At 51.2% G+C, this 18,729-nt stretch overlaps 1 protein-coding gene across 1 annotated transcript in view; it reads right to left on the bottom strand.

Annotated features, from left to right (window-relative positions):
* Positions 1 to 13,797, bottom strand: part of STK32C (serine/threonine kinase 32C) — a 65,643-nt gene extending 51,846 nt beyond the window's left edge. Inside the window, exon 1 of the mRNA XM_064269098.1 lies at positions 13,542 to 13,797. Coding sequence (XP_064125168.1) covers positions 13,542 to 13,797 — 256 coding nt within the window. The remainder of the gene's footprint in view (positions 1 to 13,541) is intronic.
* Positions 13,798 to 18,729: the final 4,932 nt, after the last annotated feature.

Below are 18,729 nucleotides of genomic sequence, written 5' to 3'. Positions count from 1 at the left end.
TTTAGAATTACACCAGGCAACAGCACTGTCCTTCGCTCTTCTCGGGCCTCCTAGGGGATGCTGAGGCTGAGCCGTGCTGGGAGCATAGTCCTTGCCCTGAGCACAGCAGTACACCTGGAACCAGGATCTGGGCCAGAGTACTTCACACATAGCACCACCTGGCCAGACTTAGGGCCACAGGACTCACTCACCAGCCTCAGGAGAGGGCCTGGATTGGGGGAGTTGCTCCCCAGGACCAGGTGGGGGCAATGCAGCAAGTCAACAGAGGCACCACATGCTTGGGGACCCCTCCCTACCCATGGCCCTGGACTGCACCCGCTGCACTCTTAGCCCCAGCAGCTAGGGGACACAGACACATGGGCTCCATCCCGCCTAGGTGAGAAAACAAGGTCCCAACCACCTGCCCAGCAAGCCTGGCAGGCCTCCACCTCCCTGACAATGGGCAGAGGAGGTTCTGAGGCAGAGCCTCCCAGTGAGGCCACATTAGAGTGGGTCGCTGGCCTCCCTTCCTCTCCCCATCACTAGGCCTCTCTCAGGATCCCAAGGCCTCCCCTGGGGGAGCCTTCCATTGGCAGTGGGGGCCTGGGTCCTTGTTCTGTCAAGACCCACTTTGCTGCTAAATGCTACCCTGAGCCTTATTGTCTCATCTGCAGGTTGGGGTCCCCAACTGCACCACCTGGCCCCAGGAGGCTGCAGAACCTGGGAGCCCTGGCTGGGGGTGGGGACCAGCTCCTCGGGCCCTCAGCCACAGCCTCCATGCAGCCCCCAGCCTCAGTGTTGTCACGGTCTTGAGCAGCGGTTCTCACCAGGCAGTTCTGCCCCAGGGACGCTGAGGGATGTCAGGAGACATGGTGGGTTGTTGCTCTGGAGGAAGGAGGGGTCCCACTAGAATCTAGTGGGCTGAGGCCTAGGGTGTTGCTCAATTCCCCACACTGCCCAGGATGGCCCCCACAACAAAGAATGGCCCCACACTCCCACAGTGCCAAGGCTGCGGCAGCTGGGGTGAGAGGTTGCGTGGTGCCCCGGCACAGGGCAGCCCCCAGCCCCGCAACCCCACCGTGGCTCAGCCTAGGGAAATCCAGGTGTCCTGCAGTTAAAGCCATGGCCAGTGAGGCTCAGAGCCATTGGCCACGCTCATCGGTGACCAACAAAGGGAGGTTTGCTTCCCCGGGAGGCTTCTGGCATGTTCTATCAGTAGGATTCTCAGCTCCCCGTTCAGACATAGGTTTTATAACAAGCCTCCAAAGGCTTTTCAGCCTGATTCATGGAAAGGGTGTTCAGGACGGTGATGCCTGTGCTGCCAAGGCAGGGCCATCACTGTCACCCTGCAGAAGGTGCCGGAAGAACCAGGCAGGCCCCGCACCTCCTGCTAGACTTCCCGGGTGGGTAGCCACCTCCTCCTAGCTCCCGACCTGGCCCCCTGCCAAGCAGCAGCTCCTGGGCCAGCTCCAGGGCCAGCTTTCTGGGCACTTCTCAGAGTGGGGAGGTGGCCCTACTGGTCCCAGCGTCCAGGGACAAGTCACGTCCATCAGAGAGGAAGGGGTAGAGTCGGCACGGCAGGGGGCCAGACTGCCAGCAGGGGGCAAACAGCTCTGCAGCCCTGGCCCTAAGGTAGAGGGCGGGCCCCTCAACTGATCCCCACCACTGGGGCCATTCCCCTCTGGACAGAACACTTTGCTGAAAGGGTGTGTCCCGAGGGCTCACGTCAGCTGAGTTGCCACACCCATCCCATGGGTGGTGAGCACCCCAGGAGGCTCTCTAAGGTCTAGCAACCACTGTCCTCTGCAGCTGGATCTGCTGAAGGAAAAGCAGGCAGGGCCCTGTTCCCTGAACTCTGCACTCCCTCCCCAGGTCAGACCGATGGCTCCCCCAACCCAGAAGCTGCACTGCTTGAGCCCACTGTGCCCAGGAGACGGCCACCCACACCCCTCCTGCCTCCTTCCTCCTCCCCACATGGCTCACCACCCTTCCCGTGTTTCCTGGGGGCTGCCCTGTTCCAGGGCTGTCCATGTCATCACGTGGGACACAAGAGTGGACAAGAGCTACAGATTCCCAAGTCCTGGAAGGTGGTAAAGAGACAAACTGCCAGCAACAGATACAATAAATGAACAAAGTCATCATGAGTCAGATTTGACTCCAGGGCAACTAACAACAACCCAGCTTGTTAAGAGGAGTCCCTGGGTAGTGCAAAATGGTTAATGTACTCCACCCAGAGGCACCTTGGAAGAAAGGTCTGGTAATCTATTTCCAAAAATTCGGCCATTGGAAACCCAATGGAGCAAAGTTCTACCCTGATACACATGGGGTCACCATGAGTTAGAGTTGACTCGACAGCAACTGTTTTGTGTGTGTGTGTGTGTGTGTGTGTGTGTGTGTGTGTGTGTGTTGGGGGGGTTAGATTAGTCATAAAAGTGGTGGTGTCAAGCCGGTGGCTGCAAAGAAAAGTCTAGAATGTGGGAAGTGGTCCCAGCTGGAGATAAGACTCACGAGTCCTTGGCATATAGCTGGTATTTGAAGCCATGAGATCACCAGTGTGTGAGCGTAGTGAGAAAGGCAAGGAGCAAGGGGCCAGCCTGGAGGCGTGCTGGCCTTACAGAGAAGGGGAGAGAGGGAGGATGGACAGGAGACAGGGAAAAAGCGGGCGGGGGTGAGTGCCCCAGGAGCTACAGGGAGAAGGGTATCGAAGAGGGGGGTCAAGAGTGTCAGATTCTGCCACTGGGCCAAGGACGTGAGTGCTGACCCCAAGTAGGCCTATGAGAAACGGAGAGAAGTGGACAGAGCAAGAGCAACAGTGTTCTCGTGGAGTTTTGCTGAATAAGAGTAACGGTGTTTTCATGGAGTTTTGCTGAAATGGGGAGCAAAAAAATAGGGACATGAAATTGGGGAAGTCTTCTTAACATGGGAAAATACAGCTTACCACTTATTCACTCACAGCCACAATGGAAGGCATTCAGAATGTCTGGCTCATGCCCTACTCTGGGGACTCGGAAGGCACCCTGAGACACTTGCGGACAGCAGGTCAACAGTTACAAACCATGAACTTAGCACAGCACAGGCTGACAGCTCAGCATGGAGCCACGGGGCCTGCGGAGGAGGCAACGACAGCCCCATGAGGAACGGAACAAGGACATTAGGGGAAAGGGAGGGCATCTGCACAAAGCACAGACTTCAGTGACGAACGATGCCCCAGTACTGGCTCATTGGCTGTGACAGCCGTACCATGCTAATGGGCTGCGCGAACGGTTATACCCTCGACTGAAAGTTCAGCTATTCAAACCCACCCGGGAGCGTCTCGGTCTCAGGATACAGGTCTGGCGATCTGCTTCCGAATGGTCACAGCCTTGGGGCACAGTCCTACTGTGTGCACATGGGGTCACCATGAGTTGGAATTGACTCAGCGACAACTAACGATGTAAGACGTTAACATCAGGGGAAACTTGGTGTAGGTTGGGAGCCCTGGTGGTGTGGTAGTTACAGTGCTTAGCTGCTAACTGTAAGGTCGGTGGTTCAAACCCACCAGCAGCTCCAAGGGAGAAAGATGTGGCTTCTGTAGAGATTTACAGTCTTGGAAACCTTATGGGGTCCCTATGAGTTGGAATCAGCTTCATGGCAGTGGGTTGGGGCACAGGTTATATGAAAGCTCTCTGTGCTACCTTCATGACTTTTCTATAAACTCTCCTAAAATAAATTAGAAAAAAGTTTCAGAAAGTAGTATATTATATCCACTCAAGTGTGAACTGGAAAGTAATATGAAAAACTGGAAACGGTTGTTATATTAGTGCTGAGATGACACAAAATAGTGTATTTTTACATATCTTTTTTGTCATTTTTCATTATATAATAAAAACTATAAAGAAAAAACAAAAGGTGACTCTGGCAAGAGTGTCTGACGGTTGGACAGGGTAACCATATCATTTATCATCCAAACCAGGACACTTTATGAGTGAAAGGGGACACTAGTAATAATTAAGTCAGGTCAATAGGCGTGAAGTGGAACGCTCCAGGAACCCACAGAAGTGTGTGCCCCACACGGATACGAAACTGCAGGACTGTGCCTTCTGCAAACTTTGAGGGACTGGACCCCAACGCTTTCTTCAACACATAAGTTTTATTCCCTATTCCTTGCACTTTATTTCCTTCCTGTTTTATCTGCTTCTCTCCCATTCTCAGTCCTGTGCTTACTTTACAAATTATCCTTTCCTCCTGTGCAGCTAAAATATGATTTCGGAAAGATGGCCTTGAGAGTTAGAAGAAAAAGAAAATACCTGGGGGCTAAACCGACCAACCAGCCCGAGGCCAGCCACAGGTGGTCCCCACGACATTGCACAGGAGCCCTCAACCAGGGTTTCTGAGCCTTTTCCGCAAAGTCCCCTTAAGGTGGGAATGACAGTGTGTGACTTCAGAGGCTGGATCACAGAATCTGTTGTGGCTTCAGCCTCTCTCTTCACTGGGGAACTAGCCACCATGTTGTGAGGACACTCAAGCAGCCCATAGAGAGGCTCACATGTGAGGGACTGAGGCCTCCTGCCACGAGCCATATGGGACCCTCCAGCCCCAGTCACACCTCCAGAGGACTGCAGCCCCCATTGGTATTTAGCCCACCTCTACATGGGAGACCTTGAGCCAAATCACCCAGGTGAGCTGCTCCTGAATCCCTGACTCACAGAAACTAGGGATGGCATTTATTGTTTCAAGCCACTAAGTGTGGGGGCAATTTGTTGAACAGTAATAGATAACACACACTCCAGCCAACAGCAGGAACCGATGCCCCGGGCATCGACCCTGGCGAGCTCCCAGGCCTCTGAGCCATTCTAGCCAAGGCACCATACACGTGCACATGGACACTGACTTGGCAATGTTCTGTCCCCGCAGACATCACACAGAGCAGAGAACCCGTCCCGCTGAGCCCTGTCCAAATTCCCACTCCACAGAGTCATGAGAAACAACGGAAGTGGTTGCTGCCAAACAGTAAACCCTGGGTAGTTTACTACCAGCGATAGATAAAGACAGTGCCCCAGCTTGAGACACAGGCGCTGAGACGTCGGTCTCCCTTATCATGATCAGTGGCTCTGAGGTCAGATGTGGCAAGGACTCAGGGCACCGGGAGCGGGGAGGGGGGGGAGGGGGGCAGAGGGGCCCCAAAGAAGGAGGCCCTAAAAGCCATCCCCACACCTGCCTCTGCCACCAGCTCTCTGCAGACAGCCATCCCACCAAGCATTTGTGCATCAGCACACCACGGTCGGGGCAAAACAGAACAACTGTACTTGCAAAGGCCAAAAGGTATGGACCATGCTGGTAAAAAACTCACACAGAAATGCCAACCCCAAACGTCATTTATTTCTTGCCTTTGTAACAAGTTGCAACTTTTGCCCATAGTGCAGGAGTCTTGGTGTGAATTCTGAAAGCAGAGAGGGAAACCTTTTAAAGTCAACTTTTCAAACTTCTGTGAGACATGCAATGTGCTCAGCTCCTATTTTTAATGCATTGGGGGTGACTCTGAGTCCCACCTACACCAACTCCTCGGCTTCAGAACTTAAATAACGTCAAGTGAGTCTTCACAGCTCTATCACAGGCCTGAGGCATTGAGCTGAAAGAGCTTAAGAGACTCCTGAGCACTTCCCATACAACATCTGGGGAAACTGAGGACCCGGGATGGGTGACCATCTCACAGCTGGACAGAGCCAGGCAGCACAAGCTCCAAGGACCGCTCTCATAGGTCTCTGTACCCTCAGCCATGCTGATCTCCATCAGCTGCCTTGTTTTTTAAAATAATAGAGTCAATGAGAAAGTCAATGAGAAAAAAATTGATGAAGCAGGTATCCTAGTTTAAGAAAAAACAATAACTTTATTAATTACAGCCTCCCCCAAATTTGCTCCAAGTTGGACTATTAAAATCAATCAACGTGTTGGATGGGTCTGTGTTTGGGAGAAGGAGGGGAGGGAGGTGCTCTGGAGACCAGGACCCCACACCGTGGGTGGAAAAGCCTGCCCAGGCTCCCCCTTCAGAAACGGCGTCCTGAAATCACTTTTCACGTGTTCTGCAGTCTGGCTTCGGCTCCCATGGAGACGTTAATGGCTTCTCCTGGCAAGTTCAGCGCTGTGCGGTGTGTGGGGAGGGGCAGGGTGGGCCAGGGATAGGTGGGGAGGGCCTGGGTGGGCCGCGGATAGGTGGGGAGGGCCAGAGTGGGCGGGGGATAGGTGGGCAGGGCCAGAGTGGGCGGGGGATAGGTGGGGTGGGGCGGGGATAGGTGGGGTGGGGCGGGGATAGGTGGGGTGGGGCGGGGATAGGTGGGGTGGGCCGGGGATAGGTGGGGTGGGCCGGGGATAGGTGGAAGGGCTGGCCCATTGGCACCCACGGTTAGTACCACGGGTCTGGGGTGGGGCTCAGGATGCTCTCAACACAGGCCGAAGGGGAGGCAAGTCTCCAAGACCCCGACAAGGAGCCCCTCCGGCAGCCCCCTCTGGATGGTGGTCTGACTGGACACAGGGAACTGTGACCAAAGGAGGAGGAGCGTCTGTACTCCCAGCAGCTCACCGTCAAAGCGTGGGAGTCAGAAGACAGATGCTAAGTCCCTGCTTAAACAAGTTTCCAGCTGTAGCTTTAAGTGCAAATACAGGATACGGAATACTAGTTACATGTGGTTACATACATAAAGGGATGTCAGAGAAAACTGAGAGAACAATGAAATAAAAGCAAAACTAGACACAGTAACGACCCCGATGGCAGCTCCCTCGTTCTAACCAGCCAGGTGGCAGGAAGTGCAGCTTCCTGGTGGAACAGCAGACAGTATAAAATTCCAGGTGCCGTCAAGTCGACCCGACCAGGTGCCCCCATGTGTGTCGGAGCAGAACTGCACTCCATAGGCTTTCCAATGGCTGATTTTTCAAAAGCAGATAGCCAGGCCTTTCTTCTGAGACACCTCTGAATGGACCTGAACCTCTAACCTTTCAGCTGGCAGCACAGTGTATGAACCATTTCTACCAACCAGAGACTCCAAACAGCAGATACCAAAAAAACCAAACCCATTGCCGTCAAGTTGATTTCAATTCATAGTGCCCCTACAGGACAGAGTAGGTCTGCTCCGTAGGGTTCTAAGGCTGTAAATCTTTACAGAGAAGCACACTGCCACATCTTTCTCCCGCCGAGCCACTGGTAGGTTCAATTTGCCACCTTTTGATTAGCAGCCAAGCACTTTATCCACTGCACCACCAGGCCTCCTATCAAACAGCAGATAGGAGGTCTGTAATCTCATCACTACCCCCGCCCCAATGTCCACTCCTGGGCAGAGCATCTCGGCAGGCAGCCAACATGGCTGCTCTGCCCGTGGTCGGGGCCAGCAGTCAGGGAACCATGCCCTTGGGCTTCCTGCCATCACTCAACAGTATACACCTGCTGTATACTCACTAAGCCCTCGCTACGCAGAGCTGGTGGACCAGCAGCATCAGCATCTCCAGGAGCTGGTTAGAATGTGACATTCAGGCCCTGCCTGGACTGCCGAACCAAAATCTGCATCTCCACAGATCCTGTGACGCAGAGTCATTCGGGCTCCTGAAGCTGCCATGAGCTTTCCGACTCTGCTCCAAATAAATGCCTTCCCGCAGCTCAGACCAGCCTAGAATCTCCGTAGCTTCCTTCTTAGACAGAAGCCCTGGATGAAAATCACCTCCAACAAGGTCTTGGACGATTTCTAACTGGAAAGCTGGATGGTTACATTTTTTAAAGAAAAGCCAGCTTATTTTTAGCACTCTAACTGCACAAGCAGATGGATAATCCGGAAGAGTTGGTATTCGTTACATAAAAATACAACAGGAGGCCCAGGTCCATCCTAGACCAAGCTCAGCAGCCACAGGGAGAGACACACACAGACAGCTAGATGGCGGCCCACAGCCCCCCGAGACTCCTGGAGCTGGGCCGGGACCAGGGCCCAGGAACAAACACGCAGGCGCTGTCCAAAGGGAGAGCTGGCAGGGCCAGAGGACCAGGACCATTCTCCTAGCCCCTTTCACCAATCCCACTGCCCGCAGCAGAAGACACAAGTTAAAGGAAGGAGGCATCTGCCCACGGAAGGCTGCAGGTGGTGGTGCTGAGTGCTGCCCACACGTCCAACACCAGGGTCTTCCGACCATGGAGGCCTAAGCACACCCACACACCCCCCCAAACTTCCAGGGGTGGGGCCCAGGCCTCTGGAAAGAGCGCTCAGAGTATCTGGTCCGCAGCCAGAGCTGAGAACTGCTGTTGTAAATTTAGCCATCTACATTAGAAGCCATCTGCAACATATGGTAAGTCAACAGGCAGATCACAACGCAACAGCACACAGAGTGTGATCCTGTTTCTGTTGTTTTTTTTTAAGGTGTGCTTCTATATGGCTGTGTGTGACTGCAGACCTAGAGTGGAGACGCACCAGAAGCCTCTGGAAGCCGACGCGTTGCAGATATCTTTGTTTTCCTGTTTTCAGGAAACAGTCAAGTGTGTTGTTGTTAGGTGCCATAGAGTTGGTTTCGACTTACAGCAACCCTGTGCACGACAGAACTAAACACTGCCAGGTCCTGCGCCATCCTCACATCGTTGTTATGCTTGAGCCCATTGTTGCAGTCACGGTGTCAACCCATCTCGTTAAGGGTCTTCCTTTTTCACTCACACTCTACTTTACCAAGCATGATGTCCTTCTCCAGGGACTGATACCCTCCTGATAACATGTCCAAAGTATGTGAGACATAGTCTCACCAGCCTTGCTTCCAAGAAGCATTCTGGTTGTACTTCTTTTGGCAACCCATGATATATTCAATATTCTTCGCCAACACCACAATTAAAAGGCATCAACTCTTCTTTGGTTTTCCTTATTCATCGTCCAGCTTTCTCATGCATAGGAGGCGACTGAAAACATTATGGCTTGGGTCAGGCGTACCCTTCAAGGCGACATCTTCGCTCTTCAACACTTTAAGGAGGTCCTTTGCAGCAGATTTACCCAGTGCAATGCATCTTTTGATTTCTTGACTGCTGCTTCCATGGCTGTTGATTGTGGATCCAAGTAAAATGAAATCCTTGACAACTTCAACCTTTTCTCCGTTTATCATGATGTTGCTCATTGGTCCAGTTGTGAGGATTTTTGTTTTCTTTATGTTGAGGTGCAATCCATACTGAAGGCCGTGGTCTCTGATCTTCATCAGTAAGTGCTTCAAGTCCTCTTCACTTTCAGCAAGCAAGGTTGTGTCATTTACATAATGCAAGTTGTTAATGAGTCTTCCTCCAATCCTGATGCCCTGTTCTTCTTCATATAGTCCGGCTTCTCTGATTATTTGCTCAGCATACACACTGAATACATACGGACATACAGTGAAAGAATACAACCCTGACGCACACCTTTCCTGACTTTAAACCAAACACCATCCCCTTGTTCTGTTCAAACGACTACCCCCTTGATCTATGTACAGGTTCCTCATGTGCACGATGAAATGTTCTGGAATTCCCATTCTTCACAATGTTATCCATAATTTGTTATGATCTACACAGTCAAATGCCTTTGCATACTCAATAAAACACAGGTAAACATCTTTCTAGTATTCTCTGATTTCAGCCAGGATCCATCTGACAATCATATCCTTGGTTAACGTCCTCTTCTGAATCAAGCTTGAATTTCTGGCAGTTCACTGTCAATAAACAGCTGCAGCTGCTTTTAAATGATCTTCAGCAAAATTTTACTTGTGTGTGATATTAACACAATATTGTTCGCTAATTTCCGCATTCCATTGGATCACCTTCTTTGGAATGGGCACAGATGAGGATCTCTTCCAGTCAGCTGGCCAGGTAGCTGTCTTCCAGATTTCTTGGCATAGACAAATGAGTGCTTCCAGCATTGTATCTGTTTGCTGAAACATCTCAATTGGTATTCTGTCACCTCCTAGAGTCCTGTTTTTTGCCAAAGCCTTCGGTACACTGGATCCCTGATGACACAGTGGTTAAGAGCTACAGCTGCTAACCAAAAGGTTGGCAGTTCAAATCCACCAGCCACTTCTTGGAAACTATGGGGCAGTCCTACTTGGCAATAGGTTTGTTTGTTTGTTTTTGTACAGCTTGGACTTCTTCCTTCAGTACCATTGGTTCTTGATCATATGCCACCTCCTGAAATGGTTGAACATCAACCAACTCTTTTTGGTGCAGTGACTCTGTGTTCCTTCCATCTTCTTTTGATCCTTCCTGCGTCATTCAGCTTTTTGCCCATAGAAACCTGTAGTATCGCAACTGAGGGCTTGAATTTTTCTTCAGTTCTTTCAGCTTGAGAAAAGCCAAGCATATTCTTTCATTTTGGTTTCCTAACTCCAGGTCTTTGCACACTCCCTGATAATACTGTCTTCTTGAGCTTCCCTTTTAATTCTTCTGTTCAGCTCTTTTACTTCCTCATCTCTTCCTTTCACTTTAGCTACATGTTCAACAGCAAGTTTCAGAGTCTCTTCTAACATCCATTTTGGAGTTTTATTTTTTCAACTACCAATCCTTCTTCTTATGGATTAAATTGAGTCCACCCAAAATATGTGTTGGAATCCTAATGCCTGTTTGGAAACAGGGTTTCTTTCTTACGGTAAGGATATCATACCAGTGTACAGTGGACCCTAAACCTAATCACTCCTGAGTTATAAAAAAAGCAGAACAGACACAGAGACACACTGAAGAAGACAGACACCATGTGAGGGCCCGTCTACAAGGCAAGAAACGCCAAGGAACCAAAGAACGCCCAGGGCTACCAACAAGGAAGGAATCTACATGGCCAAGACCCTGATTTGGACCTTAAATCTCCAGAACTGTGAGAAAATAAATTTCTGCTCTTTAAAGCAGTCCCTTATAGAATTTGTGTTATGGCAGCACTAGAAGACTAAAACAGTGCTCCACCAGGTCACAGAGCTGCTCTGAGGGAGTGTGCTGGAACCCCTCTCAGCACCACTCACCTTTCTCGTTTCACGTGGGGACGCCAAGACCCCGAGAAATGAAGGGGCTTGCCCAACACCACACAGCTCTGGGGCAGAGCAGCAGAGAAATTCTGGCTCCCTAACAAGTCCAATCCTTAACACAAATTTCTCACGGAGGTCAGGGAGGGGTCCGGAAGGGAGGAGGTGCAAGGTGAGGGAGGCAGAGAAGGAGCTCCTTGGTTCTGGTGTGTGGAAGAGGCGCACCAAGAACCTGCCAAATGCAGAAAACTGCTCTAGACTGCACAAGGTTAAAATACAGAAAGCTGCTCCAGACTGCACAAGGTTAAAAGGAACGGAGGGTATTTAAGATCTTATATGTCACGACTGTATTTTTTAGTTGAAATTTACCTGGCACTTTGTTAAATTGCCTTCCTAGTTTCTTTTTTACTCTTCCCTGCGTACCAAATTTGATATATTAATTGGGTGTTTTAATCTAAAAAATTCATCAGAAGGTCTCACATCACCATAGCAACCGTGCAGTCCCGGTAAATGAAAGTCACCAGCACAACACAGAGCTTCTTCAAGCCTGCTGTGTGGTGGGCACCCTCTTGGGAGGCACTGATTCACATTGCTAGCCCGATAAAGAGGGGTGGGGTCCAGGGGCCATGCTCCCTCCCTCCTTTCCAAACAGCAGCCTTCCCGAGATGTGCGGGGAATATTCCTTCTGCAAAGACTGTGACTGTCTCCCTGCAATCACAGGCAAAAGTGGAGCAAAGTAGCCACCACCCAGAGGACGTCTGCGCCAGCCAATCTCACAGAACAAAGACAGTTAAGTCACTGCCCTGTGTCCGGTGGGGGGACATAGCCACTTTACCCAGTGATGGGCAAAGAAGGATCACACTTCATAAAGAGCAAGCACCTGGGAGCCTAACCTTGAACAGCTGGCACATACAGGGGCGAGTGGGGACTGTGTAAACCATTCTCAAATCAGAGTGTAGGGAGCATAAACACGTCCAGCTCTTTCTGCGTTTTAATGATCCGTGAACTCTCAGACATAACACACTGTGAACAAGTAGAAACACTCACCCTTAAAACAATGCTCGCAGCCCCAGTGTTAGTCCACATCTCTGCAGCAGCTGCTGTGGAGAGCCTGTAGCTGACAGAGAAGCGTGGCCACCACTCAGTTGACCCCAGCACCTGCCTAATCAGAGCAGCTTCTCAGACACTTTCTCATCCTACAGCCAGAAACGGTGCAAATCTGTTTCCTGATTAGCTCATCACTGACTCTGGGCTTTATTTACTGTGAAGAGCTTTGTTAGAGTACACACATATACACACACATATATGACAGATGGAAAATTCACAGCAAGGAGCTCTGCTAACCCAAAGTTCAGAACACTGTGATGGGCGCCCCAGAACATACTGCGCCATGGGACGAGTCCTGAGAGCCCCTCCATGGAGGTCCACTCCACTGCTGACCATGGCCATGCTCAGCAGCACCTGTGCACCTCCCGGGCAGCCAAAAGGCAGGTTTCCCCAATGTTTCTGTGCAGAATAGGCTGTGCGATCACCAGCACCAGCATTGTAATTTCCTATAACACTTAAATTATTTATTAGAAATAAATAGCTTAGGCTCATCCACTGAGCTGTGATGTAAAACGATAGAAGACGTGTCATACCTCTGCAGGCTGTCTACAAATGAAAATGCATATTTCAACTATTTTAAAAAAATGTCAAAAAGAATTTATCAAATGTGTCATCCCCACACCATTTAAATTATCTGCGGGCATCTGTGGAAAGGAGCTGAAAGTTTGCTTGCAGACTCATCGCAAGGCCCCAAGACCCCGAGGTACAGCCGCCTTCCCCGAGTCCAAGGTCCCTCCAGGTGTGGCTACAACCTGCGCCTCTCACCTGCCCTTCCCAACTTCCCACCAGGGCCCACGACACCACCCTCCACGCTGGTAGCTTTACCTGCTGGAGGGCCTGGGAGCAAACTACTTCACAAAGGGCCCGCCTCTCCACCGCACAGGCCAGTATCCAGGTTGGACAAGCCAGTGGGAGACGCATGTTCACACGAAGGGGCCGCGCCCAGCCCGCCCACCTGTGGTGGAGGTATCAGCCTTCTCAAACTCCACCCCGCAAGTGAGCACCTCCAGTACTGCAAAAGACTGACCGAGCAGGCACATCGTCCCGAAAATGAAGATGGCGAAATCAGATCCTCCCCATGGCGGGGGCTCCCGGACCCTCGCCTCAGAGGGCCCCTCAGCCTGCTCCACGCCGCTGCGTCGGCACTTGCCACGGAGGACACGGGTAGGCTCCCAAGACACGCGTGGGGACAACAGCAGCCTTTCGTGGGCCTCCTCGGAAACGGAGATGCCCCGGGACACAGTCCCACCGAGGTGGCCGCGGTGTCCAGGCCAACCGCCCACCGTCCCGCGACTCCCGGACGCGAGACAATGTCCCGCCGCCCGTCCCTGCGAGAGCGCCGGTTCCCGGGACGGCCCAGCCCAGGCATCCCAGGCCGGCGGGTGGCCCTCGGTCTCACACTGTCCCGAACGGCGCGGGCGCGGCGGCCTCCGAGCGGCGGGGCGCAGGCTCAGCGCCGGCTCGAGCGCACCGGAGGCCGGGGCCGCACTCACCGTCCTCCTTCTCGTCAAACACCGGCCTCCGCGCCGAGGCCGCCGACATGGACGAGCCCACCCTTTTCTTCCACTTGCTCCAGGGGAACAAGGGGCGCGGCGGCCCGCGGGCATCACCGGCGTCCCGGGCCCGGGGCTGGCCAGCGGGCAGCGGGCCGGGGGGCGCGTCGGGGCCGGCGGAGCGCGCGCGGCCGGGGGGCGGCGAGCCCGAGGGCGCCGCGGCGCTGCTGCCCCTGCGCTCAGCGCCGCTCCTCATCGCCGGCCCTGGGTGCGCGCCGCGACCGGGGCCCCGGGCATGGCCGGCCGCGCGGACCGGCGGCAGCGGCGGGAGGGCCCGGCAGCGCGGGCCGTGCGCCCCAGCCTCGGCGCTCCCGGGGCTGCGAGCCGGCCCGGCGGACTGCGAGCGCGCGGGGCGGGGCCGGGGCGGGCGGAGACGGGCCTCGGGGCGGGGCCGGGGCGGAGCCGGGGCGGGGGGGGTGGCCTGCGAGGGAGAGGTGCCCGGTGTCCCCGCCCGCCGCCAGCCTGGAGTGGGGCCTGGGCTCGCTGCATGGACTGGGCGGCGGACCAAGAACGAGGGAGACCCCCGCAAAAGACCGGGATTCGGGAACGGGAACACCTCTGCCCGGCCCCAAGGGGGTGGGGGTAGGGGGAATGGGGAGTTATTGCTTAAGGATACTGGATTTCTGTTTTGGAGCAAAAACTGTTCGGAAATGGACGATGGTGACGGTTGCACAATCGCTGAACGTCGCCTAAGACTGGTTCCAACAGCAAATTTTGTGATATATATTTTACTGCAATTAAAACAATTAATTTAGAATAACCTCATCCCCTCGCCCTCCCCCCCCCAAAAAAAGTGCGTTGTGGTAAGCATCAACGCCAGGTCTTCAGAATGGGCTTGTCCGGCGTTCTGCAAACAGGTCCGCCTGAGACATTGCACAGGCCTGGTGGGCAGGGAGGAACGGGTCCATCCTGGGAAGCTTCTTCAGAAGCAGACACTGATCTAAATGAATCTGTCCACATCTTTTTCCTGGGGCACACCCTAGATTCAGAACTCTCTCAAGTTTGGCAGTTGTTATGGATTGAATTGTGTACCCCTAAGTTGTGCTCATGAGGAACCTTTACATAGATCAAGAGGCAGTTGTTCAGACAGAACAAGGGAATACTGATTGGTTTAAAGTCAGGAAAGGTGTGCGTCAGGGTTGTACTCTTTCACCATACCTATTCAATCTGTATGCTGAACAAATAATCCGAGAACCTGGACTATATGAAGAAGAACGGAACATCAGGATTGGAGGAAGACTCACTAACAACCTGCATTATGCAGATGACACAACCTTGCTTGCTGAAAGTGAAGAGGACTTGAACACTTACTAATGAAGATCAAAGACCACACCCTTCAGTATGGACTGCACCTCAACATAAAGAAAACAAAAATCCTCATAACTGGACCAATGAGCAACATCATGATAAATGGAGAAAAGATTGAAGTTGTCAAGGAGTTCATTTTTCTTGGATCCACAATCAACAGCCGTGGAAGCAGCAGTCAAGAAATCAAAAGACGCGTTGCATTGGGTAAGTCTGCTGCAAAGAACCTCTTTAAAGTGTTGAAGAGCAAAGATGTCACCTTGAAGACTAAGGTGCACCTGACCCAAGCCATGGTATTTTCAATCGCATCATATGCATATGAAAGCTGGCCAATGAATAAGGAAGACCGGAGAAGAATTGACACCTTTGAGTTGTTGTGTTGGTGAAGTATATTGAATATACCATGGACTGCCAAAAGAACGAACAAATCTGTCTTGGAAGAAGTACAACCAGAATGCTTCTTAGAAGCAAGGATGGCGAGACTGCGTCTTACATACTTTGGACATGTTGTCAGGAGGGATCAGCCCCTGGAGAAGGACATCATGATTGGCGGAGTACAGGGTTAGCGGAAAAGAGGAAGACCCTCAAAGAGGTGGATTGACACAGTGGCTGCAACAATGAGCTCAAGCATAACAGTGATTGTAAGGATGGCTCAGGACTGGGCAGTGTTTCGTTCTGTTGTGCATAGGGTCACTATGAGTCGGAACCAACTCGACGGCACCTAACAACAACAACAACAAAGTGTGTGTTGGAATCCTAACTCCTATACCTGTGGACAGAACCCCTGGGTGGCACAAAGGGTTAAGTTCAAACCCACACAGAAGCTGCTGGGAAGACAGGCCTGGTGATCTGTTCCCGAAAGGTCACAGTCTTGACGACCCTTTGGAGCACAGTTCTACTCTGCACACAATCCATAACAACAGCAAGGTAACGTAATCACTTCCCATTATGTAATCTAATCAACCAATTAGTTGAAGTCAAATCAGCGTTGGGTGGATTCTAAAACTCAATCACTTCTGAGTTACATAAAGCCAGGCATAAACACAGAGATAAGCAAGCACATACTGGGGAAGACAGACAACACTACGTGAGGCTTGTCTAGGAACCCAGGGACCAAGGAAGGCCTGGGATAGCCGGCAAGGAGGAATCCACATGGCTGAGACCCTGACTTGAGCTTTTAGCCTCCAGAACTGTGAGACAATAAATTTCTGTTCTTTAAAGCCGCCCACCTGTGGTATTTCTGTTACAGCAGTACTAGAAAACGAAGACACCAATTTTACCTTTTCCAGGGAGAACATCTCTCCTGAGTGGTTGGGTGAGTGCCTGTCACTGGCCTGTGCTTCCCTCTAACCCTGGGCTGGTTGCGCTGCCCCACCGACCTCTGAGAGCTAGTCAAGTCTCTGACCCCACCCAGGGCAGAGGGGCTGGGTCCACAGCCGCACAGCCATCCACCGAGCAGTCCTCCACATCACTTCCCCATTGAAGCACCCAATGCTGCCTTGAAGCTGAAATGAAACTTCAAAAGCTGCCCCAAGGCTAGACAAGGGACAAGGGCCACTTGGGGAGGAGCGATTTTGGGGGAGAATCCTCCCACCTCCTTGCTTCAGAGGCCATTCTATTTAAGTCCCCTGAAATCTTCAGAAAAAAAAGAGCCAAGCCCATTTCCTGCAACCTTTTTTTTTCTAGTTGCTCTAGACCTCAATCCTCTTTTCAAAATGGGCTTATTACCTTCGTAGCAATTTGGTTCATTTTTGAAGCTATGAAACTAAGGCCAGGTCAGCAGCCCCATATCGGTCTTTTTCAGGTATTGGGAAAGTTTCTTTGGGGAAAATCCACCTGCCTGTGTTGGACGAGCATCAAGCAGAGGTCCCACCTTGCTGGTTAGTCTATCCAAGCAGAGAAGCTTGCTGTTGTAATCTTCCCCAGGGAGGGCACCACCATGCTTCCAAGGTCAAGTGTGGGTCAGCTCCTGAGTTTGTGAGCTCGTTAGGCCTGCCCCTCTGTCGAAGTTCCAATGAACGCACCTGGATGGACACACCTGGGTGGTCACATGCAGATGGACACACCTGGCAGCAGTTTGAACCACGTCCTTACCAACTCATGGGCATTATCAGACTTATTAGTTTTTGCCAACTGAGTGAGAACAGTGTCTCATTTTGGATAAACTCATATTTCCTTGGTTGCTGGTAAAATGAGCATCTTTTTAGATTTTTATTGGCCATTTACTTTTCTTCCTGTGAGTTTTAGTTCATATCTTTCGCTTTTTTGTCTAGATTTTTTGACCTTTTTCTTATTAAGCTACAGGAGTCCTTTATATATATTCTGTATATTGAATATATGAATTGCCCATATCTTCTCTCATTTTTTGGCCCAACTTTTAATTTTCTTTATAGTGTTTTTGAAAAACAGAGTTCTTTTAATGTAGTGAATTTATCAATATTTGTTTTTATGGTTGGTGCTTTTATATTTTAAGAAATTCTTTTTCAGCTTAAGGACAAAATTCATGCATATTTCCCCCTAAGAATTTGTAGAGAATAACTCTTTTATTGATGCATAGTATGCATACGGAAAAATGTACAGCTCAAGGAATTTTTCACAAAGTAAACATACCTAGTGGCTCGCTGCAATTTGAAGCCCTTCCTAAGGCTACACCATCCCCACAGACAGAGGGAGGGACGTCCTTCTGCCTCTCTCTCTGGGTGGTCTGGGGTGGCCAGCCCTACATGCCTCAGTCCTGCTCTCTTTGGCTGGGAGTGGACATGCCCTGTGCCTCCGTCTCCTGAACATGGTCCATTAGTTACTGAGCTTGCAAAGAATGCTCTTATGAAACCAAATAGAATAGATTTGTGTTTGTGAAATGCAGAGCCCTCTAAAGGACAGAGCAGGGGCGGGTTATCCAACAAGCAAGGGAAGCCTGGGCTTACGTGTGCTTACTTACTAACCAGTAGTGAACAATTTCACATGGGTTTCACCACACCACATCAAAGTGAAACCCATGTGAAACTGCTCACTACTGGTTAGTAAGTAAGCACAGGTAAGTGTGGCCCTAATACCTCGCAGCATGTTTTCTCCTTTTCAAAATGTGCAGTAGAGAGCTGGACATAACTAACACCATAATGACACTGTAAGTAACCTGTAAGTTTTTTTCTTGGCGTTTTGTACACTCTACACTAAAGGGGTGCAGGGCCTTCTCGGCTCTTTCAGCCTTGTTCTCCCTCCTCTTCCTTGTTCTCTTGGGAGATGGCCTTCAGCCTGCAAGATGGCAGTTAGGAAGGCTGCCTGGCACTTTTGGTCTGCAACTTTCTTTGTTGTTTCCTATCTTGGTCAAAGTAAACTTGGCAGGCCAGTTCCACTAGCCGAGAGAGTTTTGTATAAGGTTTTTGTTTGTTTGTTTTTTGCCTGTTACATACAGATTAAAGCCCAGCTGTTCAGCATGAAGACTTTCTTGTAGTTGTTTTGTGATGTATACTCATCTGACCATCTGTGGGCTACATGCTTGAAAACATTATGCAATCCTTGCAAGAATGATATATAAGCTCTGGTGTAGAAATTGCTTTCGGAACCCCATAAAGACAGCCTGTATTGCTGCTGGACTTCCCATTGATGACACCTCCTAATAACCTTCCCCTCTCTTTCTGACTGGGAGTACGTTTCATTGGCGTGACTGCTCTGGTGCACGGACCCCAATCGGGTAACGTAAGCCTGTGCTTACCTTGCTTACCGGGTCATCTGCCCCTGTCAGGGATTGTAAATTTGAAGAGGCTTTGATTCTGTAGGAAGGTGCTGTGGGGTTGGGAGAGAGACGGATGCCAGCCTTACCTGG

The sequence above is a fragment of the Loxodonta africana genome, chromosome 16, assembly GCF_030014295.1.
Source record: "Loxodonta africana isolate mLoxAfr1 chromosome 16, mLoxAfr1.hap2, whole genome shotgun sequence".
NCBI lineage: Eukaryota > Metazoa > Chordata > Mammalia > Proboscidea > Elephantidae > Loxodonta > Loxodonta africana.
The sequence above is the reverse complement of the archived record's forward strand: the minus strand, read 5'-3'. Positions and strand labels throughout refer to the sequence as shown.